The sequence below is a fragment of the Taudactylus pleione genome, unplaced genomic scaffold, assembly GCF_031769625.1.
Source record: "Taudactylus pleione unplaced genomic scaffold, aTauple2 ptg000296l, whole genome shotgun sequence".
Lineage (NCBI taxonomy): Eukaryota > Metazoa > Chordata > Amphibia > Anura > Myobatrachidae > Taudactylus > Taudactylus pleione.
This window is the reverse complement of record NW_028284698.1, coordinates 3,501,214-3,516,037: the sequence shown is the minus strand read 5'-3', so window position 1 is coordinate 3,516,037 and position 14,824 is coordinate 3,501,214. Positions and strand designations below refer to the sequence as shown.

The window sequence follows — 14,824 nt, the reverse complement described above, 5'->3', positions numbered from 1 at the left end:
GTTGATCAGTACAATCCTCTATAAATCCTATGTTACACAAGTCGAACACTTAATGAGACTGTACGCAAAATATACATTTGGCTGTAGCCTGTAGTAGAGTGTGAGAGACATACATTCCGTTATAGAAGTGTTTTTACTCCTTGCAGAAACTCCACATATTGCATGAAGGTATCAATGTCCTTGACCGTGGCAGAACATGAAATGGGTCTCTGTTACAGCAGCCGAATACGATACGTGGAGAAAGCAGAAGTCACAAAAACAAAAGTGATCTCCTGTCCTGATATTGACGACTATAAGACACCAAATGAAATCACAGAAGTTGCATGGTATAAGGTAAATATGGTCATATAGAGCATATTAATAGAATTTGCTTATTATGTATCTATGCAGTAGTCTGACTCTTAAGATTAATGTGTGTGGCTGATTATAAAAGATGAGAAAGATTGTGTAATACCAGTTGCTGGAACTGTGTACTACTTGAGTACAGAAGTCTAAAATGCAGTTGATAGTGTAGACTGTACGAAATTGAAAAGACTATAATTATCATTGGCAAAACCCTAAATCCTGTGAAAGTGTCATGTTTTCACAAGCTCTTGGGCTTTTGTCTATTTATCAAAGTACCTACAGATGTGTCCTCCGTCTTTGTTTCTGCAGTCACGTTAAACAGCCCGTCCATCCTTGCCTAGTCTTGTGCAAGTTTGCTCATAATGAGCATGTTTTCGTGCATGTTCTGTGTGCCACTGCGCCTGTATCTGTATACAAAATTCTATGCTACAGTGTCAGCAGCTGTTTTCTACACCACATTTTGATGGTTTTACAGACTCTGTCGCACACAGAACATACACGTGCTGTATATTATTTTAATCAGCAAAGTCTGCTTGTGCGTCTAATTCAATTGCATTGCGAACAAGACACGTTTGTGGTGAAAAAAGACGTGTGGCGCCGGCCGAGTTGCATGGGAGCCGGCAGCTCTCATGTGCCCTGTGTACCACAACTCATAACGCACAGAGGATAGACAGGGAATTACATATCTGTATCATGTGATAACTATTGTAGCCTTCACGGTGGCCTCTTAAGATACTTGCCAATGTAAGCACTGCTGCTGTCTTCTGATAGCTGATGCCATACTTCCCAGCATTGGAGCTCCTTTAATAGAGACAGAAGGCATGTGGTAACATTGCAATGAGGGTACTAGGCTGTCCCACTCCCTTATGCCTCGTATCTTCAAATGACTGTTCATCATGCACACAAGTGGTATGTGGCATCTGTTCACTTCATTTAACAGGACATGCCTCCAAATTTTACAGGCCTGGGAACAAATATGTCACTATACGTAATGGTGATCCCTCAAATCAGGACAGTCATGCCTAAGTTGGGATAAAAACTCCACTCCATAATCAGGTGGAGGTTCAGATTCAGAGATGTCTTCAGATGGCGAGGCTAGTGCTTCCATTACCTCAGAGGTGGAGACGTCTTCTGTCCCAGAGGAAGCTATGTCCCCAGTAGACATAGATGCTCTTATCAGAGCAGTAAAATCTATACTTCTAATGGAGGACTCAGAGAAACCTCCTAGATCCAAGGCATCTGATTTTAAAAGACAGTGGCAGAAATTCCATCCTCAACACAGCTGGAAGTCCTCCTTGGGGAGGCATGGACTCATCCTAGTAGAGGCTTTCAGGTTTCCAAGAGGTTGGCAACTGTCACGGCCAGGGTATTTCAGCATGGCGCTAGGCGAGTGTTACCTGTGAGGTCATTGTGGCGCGGGCTGTCTGGTGGCGGAGCTGGTGTCTGGCGGGGGGCTTTGGCTGCACGCGTTGTTGGGCGGGCCTGTTGTCACTCTGCGCTGGTAAGGCCCGGCGGCGTCTCCATTCCGTTTGGCATGGGCGCTGCCATCTTGCCTTCTGGCCATGTGATGCAGCTGGCCAATCCTGGTGAGTCACATGTTCCCTCCGGCCAGTAACAGCACGGCATGGGGTATTTAGGAAGGGTCAGTGCCTTCCTTCTTTGCCAGTGCAACGTGTATCTCAGCCTAGCTGAGAGGGAGTTCTCTGTGCTTTCCTGTTCCTGTGAATCCGCTGTCTGCCAGTCTGCCTGTCAGCTCCTAGTTCCCACTGGACTACCCCGCTACCTCCATCACCCTTGCCCATACCTGAGTGCCTGAGCCTGCTGACATCCTGCACTTCAGTTCACCATCTGCAAACCTGGCTTGTTTATTTTCAGTTTCACTACCTGCACACCTGGACTGCTCTAATTGTTTCTACCTGGACATTAACCCTTTTGCTCCCACCACAGAACTCTTGTGCGCATTTATATTTTCCTGGACTTTTATTTACTGCCACATTATATGTCCACTCGAGCACTTATTAAAAATCCTAGTTTTATTTACAAATCTGCTTCTGTGATCGCTCCTGCTACCACCCCGGGTCCACAAATAACCCAGAACGTAACAGTTTGCACTGGCCCCATGGAGCCGGCCACGGATCAGGAGTCAGGAGTGGATTTGTTCAGGTGCATTTCTGGTCGATTAGAAATTCTGGAAAACATGCAGCATCAGATGGCTAAATTTCTGCAAGAGATGTCCAAGCGACAGGATAGTTTGCAAACTTCCTTTTCTACCCCTGAAGTACCAGCAACTACATCCGCATCAGCGTCTGGGAATACAGGAGGCAGATCATCTCCCCGCTTACGTCTTCCTTTACCTAATACATTTGACAGCAATCCTAAACTCTGCCGAGGATTCCTAAATCAGTGTGACATACATTTTACCCTGCAGCCTGACAACTTTCCAACTGCAAGAACTAAAGTGGCTTATATAGTCTCTCTGTTATCCGGCCAGGCCTTGGAATGGGCTTCCCCACTCTGGGAGCGCTCAGATCCACTGCTGGATAATTACGCAGGCTTTGTGTCATCCTTCAGGAGGATTTTCGATGAACCTGGGCGTACTGTATCAGCATCATCAAACATCATGTCACTGAGACAAGGGGTCCGTCCTGTCAGTCAATATGCCGTGCAATTTCAAATTTTAGCATCAGAGCTCAAATGGAATGAGGAAGCCCTCACCTCGGCCTTCTGGCATGGGTTGTCAGACTGACTAAAGGATGATCTAGTCACTCGAGAGCTTCCTACTAATCTGAACGACATGATTTCTTTGTGTATCAAAGTTGACCTACGCTTCAGGGAACGTCAGGCTGAAAGAAAACAGAACTGACCGGCAAAGGTCATTTACCCCCTCTATTTCTACCCGTCCCATTCCTTCTCCCACTGAAGAGGAGCCTATGCAGGTGAATCATACACACCTCTCCAAAGAAGAACGTCAGAGAAGAATGCAAAAGAACCTCTGTCTGTACTGCGGAGAGTCTGGTCATCTGCTGATCTCCTGTTCCCGTAAACCGGGAAATGCCAAATCCTAACTGATCCTGGAGACATCAAGTTAGGAGTTATGAACCCGTCTCCAAAAATTAAAGATTTCACGATTACCCTAGCCTTGGATCTTAAACCCAAACCTGTCTTTGCTACTGCTCTAATCGACTCAGGAGCAGCCGGAAATTTCATAACGTCTAGTTTCATTGATAAATTTCAGATACCTTGTTTGACTCTCAACCATGCTATCTCTCTGACCTTGATAGACGGACGCCCTCTGACTAACGGGATAGTCACCAAAGAGACTCAACCTGTATTGGTCCGAATTGGGGCACTTCATTCTGAGCACTTAAAATTCCTGGTGATATCAGAGGCCTCTCAAGAAATTGTTCTTGGTCTACCCTGGTTACGTAAACATAATCCCAGGATTGATTGGAGTTCTATGCAGATTCTGTCATGGGGTATGGACTGTCAGAAATTCTGTCTTCCAAAAATTCGACCTGTGAGAAAGACAGTTTCATTAGTTTCTTCTGCCATTCCCAAGGAATATCAGATGTTTGCCAACGTTTTTTCTGAACAACAAGCAAATATCTTACCCCCTCATAGGGAATGGGACTGTCCAATTGAATTGATACCTGATAAGATGCCACCTCGTGGTCGTACCTATCCGCTGTCCTTGCCTGAGACTCCAGCCATGACCGAGTACATCCGGGACAACCTGGCAAAGGGGTTCATCTGCCCCTCTACTTCACCTGCCGGAGCTGGGTTTTTCTTCGTTGGCAAGAAGGACGGTGGTCTAAGACCATGTATCGATTATCGAGGCCTTAATGACATTACTGTAAAAAATCGATACCCTCTTCCCCTGATTACTGAGTTGTTTGATAGGGTCAAGGGCTCTGTCATTTTTTCTAAATTAGATCTAAGAGGGGCTTACAACCTCATTCGTATCCGAGCTGGCGATGAATGGAAGACCGCTTTTAATACCAGAGATGGACATTTCGAGTATTTAGTAATGCCTTTTGGATTATGTAACGCCCCTGCTGTCTTTCAAAGTTTCGTTAATGAGATTTTCCGGGATCTGTTATATGTTTCGGTTGTTGTCTATCTGGATGACATACTGATTTTTTCACCCTCTGTGGCTAAACATCAAGAACATGTTAAGGAGGTCCTGACCTGTTTGAGAGAAAACCACCTTTACTGCAAACTGGAGAAGTGCGTCTTTGGAGTGCCCAGTGTACCTTTTCTCGGCTATGTAATATCTGGCTCCAGTTTAGAAATGGACCCCAAGAAGGTACAAGCAATTCTGGATTGGACCCGACCTCAGACCCTGAAGGCCATCCAGAGATTGTTGGGCTTCGCCAATTATTATAGACGCTTCATTAAGGGATTTTCTACACTGCTGGCTCCCATTACAGCCTTGACCCGCAAAGGTGCTAATCCTGCCCAATGGTCACCTGAGGCAGAGTCTGCCTTTCATCTTCTAAAACAGGCCTTCATCTCAGCACCAGTCCTTCGACAACCAGATCTGGACAGGCCTTTTTTGTTGGAAGTAGATGCATCATCTGAAGCTGTGGGAGCAGTCTTGTCTCAACGTTATGAGGACAACCGAGTCCATCCGTGTGGGTTCTTTTCTAAAAAATTCTCTCCTGCCGAAAGGAACTACGCCATAGGTGAGCAAGAACTACTAGCTGTAAAGTTGGCGTTGAAAGAATGGAGATATTTGCTAGAAGGCACCAAGTTTCCATTTACTGTATTTACGGACCATAGAAATCTCCTATTTCTCAAAAACCTCCAATGTGTGAGTCCTCGTTTGGCCCGCTGGGCAATATTCTTTGCCAGGTTTCAGTTCACCCTGACCTTTCGGTCTGGAGCACTTAATCAGAAGGCTGATGCCCTATCGAGATCTCTCCTCTGTGATGATCAATCTGAAAATCAAAGCAATACCCCTGTCTTGGAATCAAGAGTTTTCGCCGCATTACAACTTCAGCCTCCGACGGGAAAATCATTTGTGGCCCCGGAATTAAGGAAGCAGCTTCTCACTTGGGCACATTCCTCTCGCTTCGCAGGGCACTCAGGCACTCGGAAGACCTTGGAGTTCCTGAAAAGACACTATTGGTGGTCTTCTATGAAGGCAGACATAATGGAGTTTATCTCTTCCTGCTCCTCCTGTGCCCAGCATAAATCATCACGACAAGCTCCAGCTGGGGAATTGCTTCCATTACCTACTCCATCACGTCCATGGACGCATCTCTCCATGGATTTCGTCACAGACCTGCCAGTCTCTCAAGGTTTCAACACTATCAGGGTTGTAATAGACCGATTTTCTAAGATGGTCCACTATATACCGTTGAAGAAGTTACCTTCTGCCCCTGACCTGGCACAGTTGTTTGTCCAACACATATATCGTCTACACGGCCTTCCTGCTGAAATTGTCTCTGACCGTGGTGTGCAGTTTACTGCAAAATTCTGGAGGGCTTTGTGTTCTGTTCTTCAAGTGAAGTTAAACTTTTCCACGGCCTACCATCCGCAAAGCAACGGCTCCACCGAGAGAGTTAATCAAGATCTAGAGACTTTCTTAAGAATTTTTATGTCATCTTCCCAGGACAATTGGGCTGCCTTGCTGCCGTGGGCTGAGTTTGCACATAATGCTTCCTACCACTCGTCAACTAACCAAACGCCATTTCAGGTTGTATATGGCCTTCATCCTCGTGTTCCCGAATTCCGAAGCCTGCCTGTTTTCGATGTTCCAGCCGTGGAGGACACGGTGCGGAATTTTGCTGCCATCTGGACTCAAGTACGGTCTGATTTGTTGAAGGCATCCTCTCGCTATAAGACCCAGGCCAATAAGAAGCGTAGAATAGTTCCACGCATGCAAGTTGGAAGCCAGGTCTGGCTATCCACCCGGAATCTTCGTCTGAGGGTTCCTTCTATGAAATTTGCACCACGCTTCATCGGTCCCTTCTCCATAACAGAAGTCATTAATCCAGTGGCCTATCGTCTACAGTTACCCCCATACCTAAAAATCCCTAATTCCTTCCATATTTCCTTATTGAAGCCCCTGGTCCTGAATAAATTCCATAGTGCTCTACCTGCTTCTCCTCGAGTCCAGACGGAGAGAGGAGTTGAGTTTGAGGTCGCCCAGATCTTGGACTCTCGTCTACGCAGAGGTCATCTACAGTATTTGCTGGACTGGAAAGGTTACGGTCCAGAGGAACGTTGCTGGACCGATGCTCGTGATGTCCACGCTCCCACTCTCATCAGGAGATTCCATTCTGCCCATCCGGAGAAGCCTGGTGAGTGTCCTGAGGCCACCCCAAAGGGGGGGGGTACTGTCACGGCCAGGGTATTTCAGCATGGCGCTAGGCGAGTGTTACCTGTGAGGTCATTGTGGCGCGGGCTGTCTGGTGGCGGAGCTGGTGTCTGGCGGGGGGCTTTGGCTGCACGCGTTGTTGGGCGGGCCTGTTGTCACTCTGCGCTGGTAAGGCCTGGCGGCGTCTCCATTCCGTTTGGCATGGGCGCTGCCATCTTGCCTTCTGGCCATGTGATGCGGCTGGCCAATCCTGGTGAGTCACATGTTCCCTCCGGCCAGTAACAGCATGGCATGGGGTATTTAGGAAGGGTCAGTGCCTTCCTTCTTTGCCAGTGCAACGTGTATCTCAGCCTAGCTGAGAGGGAGTTCTCTGTGCTTTCCTGTTCCTGTGAATCCACTGTCTGCCAGTCTGCCTGTCAGCTCCTAGTTCCCACTGGACTACCCCGCTACCTCCATCACCCTTGCCCATACCTGAGTGCCTGAGCCTGCTGACAACCTGCACTTCAGTTCACCATCTGCAAACCTGGCTTGTTTATTTTCAGTTTCACTACCTGCACACCTGGACTGCTCTAATTGTTTCTACCTGGACATTAACCCTTTTGCTCCCACCACAGAACTCTTGTGCGCATTTATATTTTCCTGGACTTTTATTTACTGCCACATTATATGTCCACTCGAGCACTTATTAAAAATCCTAGTTTTATTTACAAATCTGCTTCTGTGATCGCTCCTGCTACCACCCCGGGGCCACAAATAACCCAGAACGTAACAGCAACCTTCTACCCTCTCCCAGCAGTGATAGAGCTAAGTGGGAGTCTCCTCCCCAGTGGATGCCCACATTACTCACCTTATTAGGTCATCCATCCTACCTATCCCTAACATGGCATCTATGAAAGATCCTACAGATAGGAAATAGGAAAATTTCTTAAAAACCATTTATGTGAATTCAGAGGCTCTGGCTTGTCCAGCCCTTGCATCAGCTTGAGTGGCTAATGCTGTTGGCCACTGGGCAGACGCATTGGAGGAAGGACTTACCTCTGGTGCGCACAGAGGTGACTTGGTCACTAGGTTACACACGTTAAAGAGGCAGCTTCTTATCTCTCTGAAGCAGCTATAGATTCAGGAATTTTAACTTCTAAAATTTCAGCCTCAGCAGTTGCAACCAGAAGAGCTCTCTGGCTGTGCACCTGGAAACTGGATGCGGAATCCAAGAAGGCCCAGGAAGCCCTTCCCTATTTGGGTGATGTTCTGTTCGATCCAGAGTTGGACAAGACAGTGACGGCATCTAAATCTGCTTTCTTGCCATCTGTTGCCACCCCGAGACCTAGGACTTCAGCTTCTCACTCCTTTCATCCACAGGACAAAGCTAGAGGTCAACCATTTCCCAGGAGCCAGGGTTCTACCCCTAAAAGCTCTAAGCCCAGAGGAAAGCAACCCTGGTCCACTAGACGTCCAGCTGCCAAGCCAGTGGACAAGCCTGTCACATGATGGGGCAGGCCTCCTCCCGGGGGACCTCTAAGTGGGAGGCTGGCTTCTACACTCTACGGCAGTATGGGTACAGACCACAACAGACGCTTGGGTCACAGAAGTCATGTTTCAGGGCTACGCTCTCACCTTTGACAGGGTCCGCCTTCCCCGTTCTTTTCCGCCGGACTTCCTAAACAGCCAGAAAAGGCAGAAGCTCTCAATGAGTCTATTTGCTCTCTCATGGCCTCAGGGGTCGTCATTCCTGTTCCCCAATTTCTTCGGATTCCAAAATTCCGCATGGAGTTCCTTCGGTCCATCATTTTAGCATTGGAACCGGGGGACTTTATGGCTTTGTTGGATACACAAGATTCCTACTTGCATATCCCTGTACGTGCCATTTACCAACATGTCCACAGGTTTGCTATTTAAGCCGATCACTTTGTTTCAGGTGTTACCCTTTGGTCTGTCCATGACCCCTCATGTGTTCACGAAGGTCATGGCAGTAATGGCAACAGAATTTTACTGTAACTAGATGATTTGCTTCTCCTGGCGCAATCTCTGACAGTTCTCAGAGATTCCATTCATCTGACGGTAGAGCTTTTACAGTCACGCAGATGGATAATCAATTGGACGAATTCCACATTATTTCTGTCCCAGGAGATGCTCCACCTGGGAGCCTTGTTGGAATCCAGAGCTCAGAGAGTCTTGCTCCCTCCGGACAAGATTTTGACCTTACAAACCAGAATACCCTCCTTTCTCAGTCAGCATCTGGTGTTCATACAGATTCTGGGGTCCATGGTGCATGCAGATTCTGGGGTCCTTGGTGCTTGCAGATTTCGGTGGTCCTCGGTATCAAAGTTCAACATGGTGGAGTATGGTCAATTCCATTCCTGACCTCTCCAAAGGATCATTCTACAGCAATGGATCAAGTCTCGCTCGAACCTCAAGGCTCAGACTCTCATTCTTCCCCAGGAGGTGCGTCTATCCCTACTGTGGTGGCTCGTGCACTCCCATCTGGACAAGGGCCATCCCTTTTGGATCCAGGACTATGTCCTTCTTACCACCGATGCAAGCCTTCATGGTGGGGGAGGGTGGTAACTTGTAACCTAACCTTTCTGGGCCATCAGGAGAGCCAGCTTTTCATGAACATCCTGGAACTTCGTGCAGTATACAGGGTTCTGTGTCAGGCACAGCACCTCCTGCAGTTACGTCCGGTCAAGGTACAGTCAGACAATGTCACAGCGGTGACCTACATCAACTACCAGGGTGGCACTCACAATCAGGGAGCCAATACAGGAAGTCGGCTGCGTCTTTCATTGGGTGGAACATGATCTTCCAGCACTGTCCGCAGTCTTCATCCCGGGAGTTAAAAATTGGGAAGTGGACTTCCTAAGTCATCAGGACATTCATGCAGGTGAATGGGCACTGCATGCAGACATCTTCAAGCTACTGGACTGCTGTTGGGGCATACTGAACATCAACATGATGGCGGCTTTCCTGGTGGATCCCTAACAGTTCCTTGGACCTTCCCTCTGATTTCTGTCTTCTCTGATTTCAATGATTCCTCGAGTTTTCCGCAAGTGGCACCAAGTTGGCCTCAGCACGTGTGGTACACAGATCAATGCCTCACTGCATCTTCCCCTGCAGCCGGACCTTCTGTACCAGGGCCCATGTCTCCATCCATATTTGGCCCGTAACACTTTGACGGGGTGGCTCTTGAAACATCCATCCTAAGAGCAAAATAATTTTTCAGAAGGATAGTTCGGACCATACTGCAAGCTTGGAAGCCATTTTATGGACATGTTTATCACCGGGTTTGGCATTCCTATTTTCCTTGGTGTTTGACTATGGGTCTTAACCCCAGGTCTTTCCGCCTTTCCTGTAGCCTTTCCTTTCTGCAGACAGGTTTGGATTTGGACCTCTGGCTCTCATCCTTGAAGGTCCAGGTTTTGGCCTTATCTGTTCTTTTCCAGAGACAGATAGCTCTGCTCCCGAAAGTGAGAACTTTTTTCCAGGGAGTCCTCCATGTTCAGCCACCTTTGCCTCCTTTGACTCCATGGGACTTGCCTTTAGTTCTCTGTGCTCTCCAGTAAGCTCCATTTGAGCCATTACAGATGGAGGATTTGCGCTGGCTCATGTGGAAAACTTTTTCAGCTAGCCATTGTGTTGGCTCGGAGGGTGTCTGATTTGAGCGCCCTATCATGTTGCTCCCAGTTGTCTACCATTCAGACAGGGCTGTGCTGCGGACTCGCCTGGGCCTTGACCTTACAAGATCTTGATACTTCCACATTAACCAGGAGATTGTGGTACCTGCATTCCAGACTGTGGATTCTTCTCAGCCAGAAGCTTCCATGGATGTGGTAAGGGCTCTCTGGCTTTACGTTAAAAGTACCAGGGAGATTCACAAGTCAGATTCTTTGTTTGTCTTATATGACGTTCATAAGAGGGACTGGCCAGCTACTAAGCAGACCTTATCCCACTGGCTCCACTCTACCATTCGCCATGCTTACTCCTTGGCGAATCTTCCTACCCCTGCCATGGTGACTGCCCATTCCACCTGGTCAGTGGGGACTTCTTGGGCAGCACGCTGTGGGGCTTCCACTGACCAGCTCTGTAAGGCTGCTCATACCTTCATCAGGTTTTATGCTTTCAATACTTTTGCATTCTCGGATGCAGCCTTCATGTGTTCTGTGCTCACTGCAGCTCAAGAGCATCCCCGCCCATAAGGGACTGCTTTGGGAAGTCCCAGTGTCATCCCTGTGCCCCCTAGTGGAGGAAGAAGAAAAGAAGTCTTGTGTTTTTACCTGATAAGTCTTTTTCTTCAACTTCATAGGGGGCACAGGGCGACCACCCTGACGCATCTGTCTGCTGCAGGGGTGTTTCCTTGGTGACCGGTCCAGCTGTATTTTCCACAGTGTGTATGGTTCTGTATGTATGCCGGCCTTCCTTCTCCTTCTCCTCTGTCTCGCGCCTGCCGTGGGCTTGCAAACTAAACTGATGGCCTCAGACAGGGGGCGGGGAGCCTGTGGTTGTGGGTACATTCATCAACTATTTGTTGCCCAGACTCTCCTCTCAGGGCTATACCCCAGCGTCATCCCTGTGACCCCTATGGAGTTGAAGAAAAAGAGGTAGAGCATAATTCTTATTATATATTTAGTAACGCCATCAATCATGCAGCGTTGTACAGATATATATATATATATTTTTTTTTTTTCTATGTATGCATGTGTATATATATATATATATATATATATATATATATATATATAGTAATTCCAATAGCCGGCACTCCAGTGCTAAAGTGAAATATATTGCGTCTGGTGCCCTCCTTTTATCTCCCTATGCAGGGAGATAAACTTAGATACAATCATACATAGGCAGCACTCGCGACGACTCAATAAAACTTCAACGCCAGTAAGTGGATCAACGTTTCAATGCTTGATGCATTTTCGTCAGGATACAAAAAACATTTAAAAACGTCTTACCTAAATACATCAGATCACCAGTGAACAAACGCCTCAGGTCCTGCCGGAAGCGAGCCTCCGATGACGTCATCTTGTGACAACCCTCCACCAAAGTTTGCAAAGTACGGAAGCCTACAAGGTAAAAAATAGCACAAAAGTGAAAACTTTTGTTTTCTGATATATAATCTATTCAGTGACAATTCTAAAATCGTAGTTGTATACATAACCAGCATATTAACCTAACGGGGACACACTATGAATATTGAGTACACTGTATGCCTAGTGAACATAGTTTCTGATAAATAACGCAAGCTTATTCACAAAAGACATAGATTTTCAAACAAGTACCTGTATCTGATATGTGGAAGTAAACATGATAATCAAACCTAGTAGGGCAATGAAGGATATTGCTCAACTTTACCAATAAATTTAAATTTGATGTCATATGTGACGTAATGTTGGGCCGATATCTAATGTCATGATTCCTATAGAAATGATTGTATACCTGATTGTTCATTTAAGCCCTTGGGAGTTAGTTTCCCTAATCTGTAGATCCAACGCGATACCAACTGAAGGAGACGTTTAGACCTATCCCCCCCTCTGATCTGGAGAGGCACATGATCGATTATACGATATTTTAAAGTAGCCAAACTGTGTTTGGCCTCAAAAAAATGTTTTGCTACAGGTTGTTCCGCATGTCCCTTTTCTATTGCGGCTCTAATAGAGCTCCTAAGTAGCGCCATGCGCTCTTTGAACATACGGCCCATTTTGCCTATGTAACTCTTACTACAAGGGCAAACTATCATGTATACGACAAACTTTGTGGAACATGTCACATAGTGTTTGATATGTAACTTTTTACCTGTCTGGGGATGATGAAAACTTTCCCCACTTATCATATATCTACATGTCATACATCCCGCACATTTAAAACAGCCTGGTTTCAATGGTCTCAAGCATTGCTTAGATGTATGAAAACTTGTTTTATATCAGATTTTACTAATATGTCTTTGAGGTTTTTACCCCTGGTATGACAATGTAAAATCGACTGGTTGCTTAATGAGGGTAATTCCCTGTCTGATGTAACTAATGGCCAATACCGTTTGACTTATTTTTTAATCACTTTACTCCCCGTGGAGAACTTAGTGACCCACGGGATCCATCCCTGCTTGTTATCTCTAACTTGAGAAGAAAGCCAAGTTGATCTAGGAAATTGTAACACCTTATGTTTCTGTTGGACTAAATCATCACGTTTATAACCCCTCTGAACAAAGTTCAAAATTAGTGTGTCAATCTGTTTACTAGCAACAACCGGATCACTGTTAATTCTACAACATCTGATAAATTGGGAGTACGGTAAACTGTTAACCAGACTCGGGGGATGGAAACTTTGTTTATGTAAAAGATTGTTGCGGTCAGTAGGTTTAGAATACATTGTAGTAGTTAATTTTGTGCCCACCAATTCTATTGATACATCTAACAAATTTACCAGATGGTCATCGATCTCAAAAGTGAACTTGACCGGATGGTCAGTTTTGTTATGTTTCCATGAGATTAACCAACAGTTGCTTAGGACCTGACCACAAGACAAGAAGATCATCTATATACCGCTTAAAGAGACAAATGTGTTGTGCTATGTCACTATTGGAGAAGAATGTCATTTTCTACCATAAACATGAAACTGTTAGCTAACGAGGGTGCCACAGCCGAACCCATGGCACACCCCGTTAGCTGCAGGTAAAATTCTCCATTGAAGTAAAAGTAATTATTTTTCAATGTAAGTTCTAAGAGGGTCAAAAACAGATTGATGTCAGGGCCCCCATATGCTGGGTTATTGGTCAAAAGTAAACGTACTGCAGCCAAACCTGCCTGATGGGGAATGCAGGTATAGAGGCTCTTGACATCAATCGTACACAACAAGACTTTATCAGGTAAAGCTGTTAAACCATCTAAAAGTTTCAACAATGTAGTGGTATCCTTCAAATAAGTATGTTCTCTCTGCACACATTGCTATAAAAAATGATCTAAAAAATGGCTATAGGTTGATAAATCTTACCACGGGCAGAAATAATTGGTCTGCCCTGTGGTTTGACTAAAGCCTTATGAATTTTGGGCACAGTGTACAGAAGGAGATCTATCGGGAATTCAGTGGTAAGTGCCATTTTGACTTCATAAGAAATTAATCCTTCCTGTGCAGCTCCTGAAAGCGTCAAATCCAATTCTTTCTTCAAACTAAGTGTCGGATCACCCTGTAATTTTTTGTAGGTATTAGCATCAGATAACTGATTGTCAATCTCAGAGATGTAGTCCTTGGTGTCTTGTATAGTAATAGAACCCCCCTTATCGGACGGGCATATTACTATATCTGTATAGTGGCTCAAATTCTTTAAAGCTATCCTCTCGCCATACGATAAATTGGAATATTTAACGGGATTATCGATGATTTCCCGTTGCACTGTATCTTTTAACATCCTTGAAAAAGTATGTATCGAATGATTAGTTGAAGGCGGGTCAAATTTAGAAGAAGCTTGTATCGCTCGTAATTTATCTGGTATTTGTGATCTGTCCTGAGGCTTACCCGGATTTTTATCGAAGAACTCCTTTAATTTCAGTGATCTATTCAATTTGAAAGACTCTATGTTCCACTCAAATGGGTCAAATTGCGTAGTGGGGATAAATGAAAGGCCACGGTTCAGGACTTTGAGTTCATCAGGGGAAAATGTCCTTTGAGACAGATTAAAGACTAGACTCTCTTCTGGCCCGGAGGTCTTCGTCCTCTGCTTTTGGTTCTGCCCTGATCTGCGTGTATACCTTCTCTTTGGCCTGCAGTCAAGGCCCTTGTAGAAACTCCTAAAGGGAAGTGCTTTGATGCGGCTACTGTAGTTGAAAATTCTTGATCACTGGCTGACAACTTGGATTCTGCCGAGGATTCCGTATAGGAATGACCTTGTCCTTTTCTTGGATACCTCCATGTACGGTCTCTATTCTTATTGCCAGTTAACCAGCTATATACATATTGCCGATCAGAATCATTTTGCACAGCTGCCAGTTTGTTCTTTTTAAATTTGATTAAATCTTTCGTATACTGGTCTATCTGTGAATTTAATTTGTCCAACCAATTAGTGGACACATCTTTTTCCAATAGCGGCTTAGATAGTGTTTCAAAGCTCTTTATAGATTCCCTAGTCTGATTTAATTCCTTTGTAGCCTCTTCGATCACTAA

General features: G+C 45.7%; 1 protein-coding gene across 3 annotated transcripts in view; it reads left to right on the top strand.

The window, feature by feature from the left end:
• IL1RAPL2 (interleukin 1 receptor accessory protein like 2) overlaps nucleotides 1-14,824 on the top strand; it is a 1,136,349-nt gene that overhangs the window by 576,509 nt on the left and 545,016 nt on the right. For all 3 annotated transcript variants that reach the window (XM_088482887.1, XM_088482888.1, XM_088482889.1), the window contains one exon: nucleotides 147-333. In XM_088482887.1, the coding sequence (XP_088339013.1) occupies nucleotides 147-333 (187 nt within the window). The remainder of the gene's footprint in view (nucleotides 1-146; nucleotides 334-14,824) is intronic.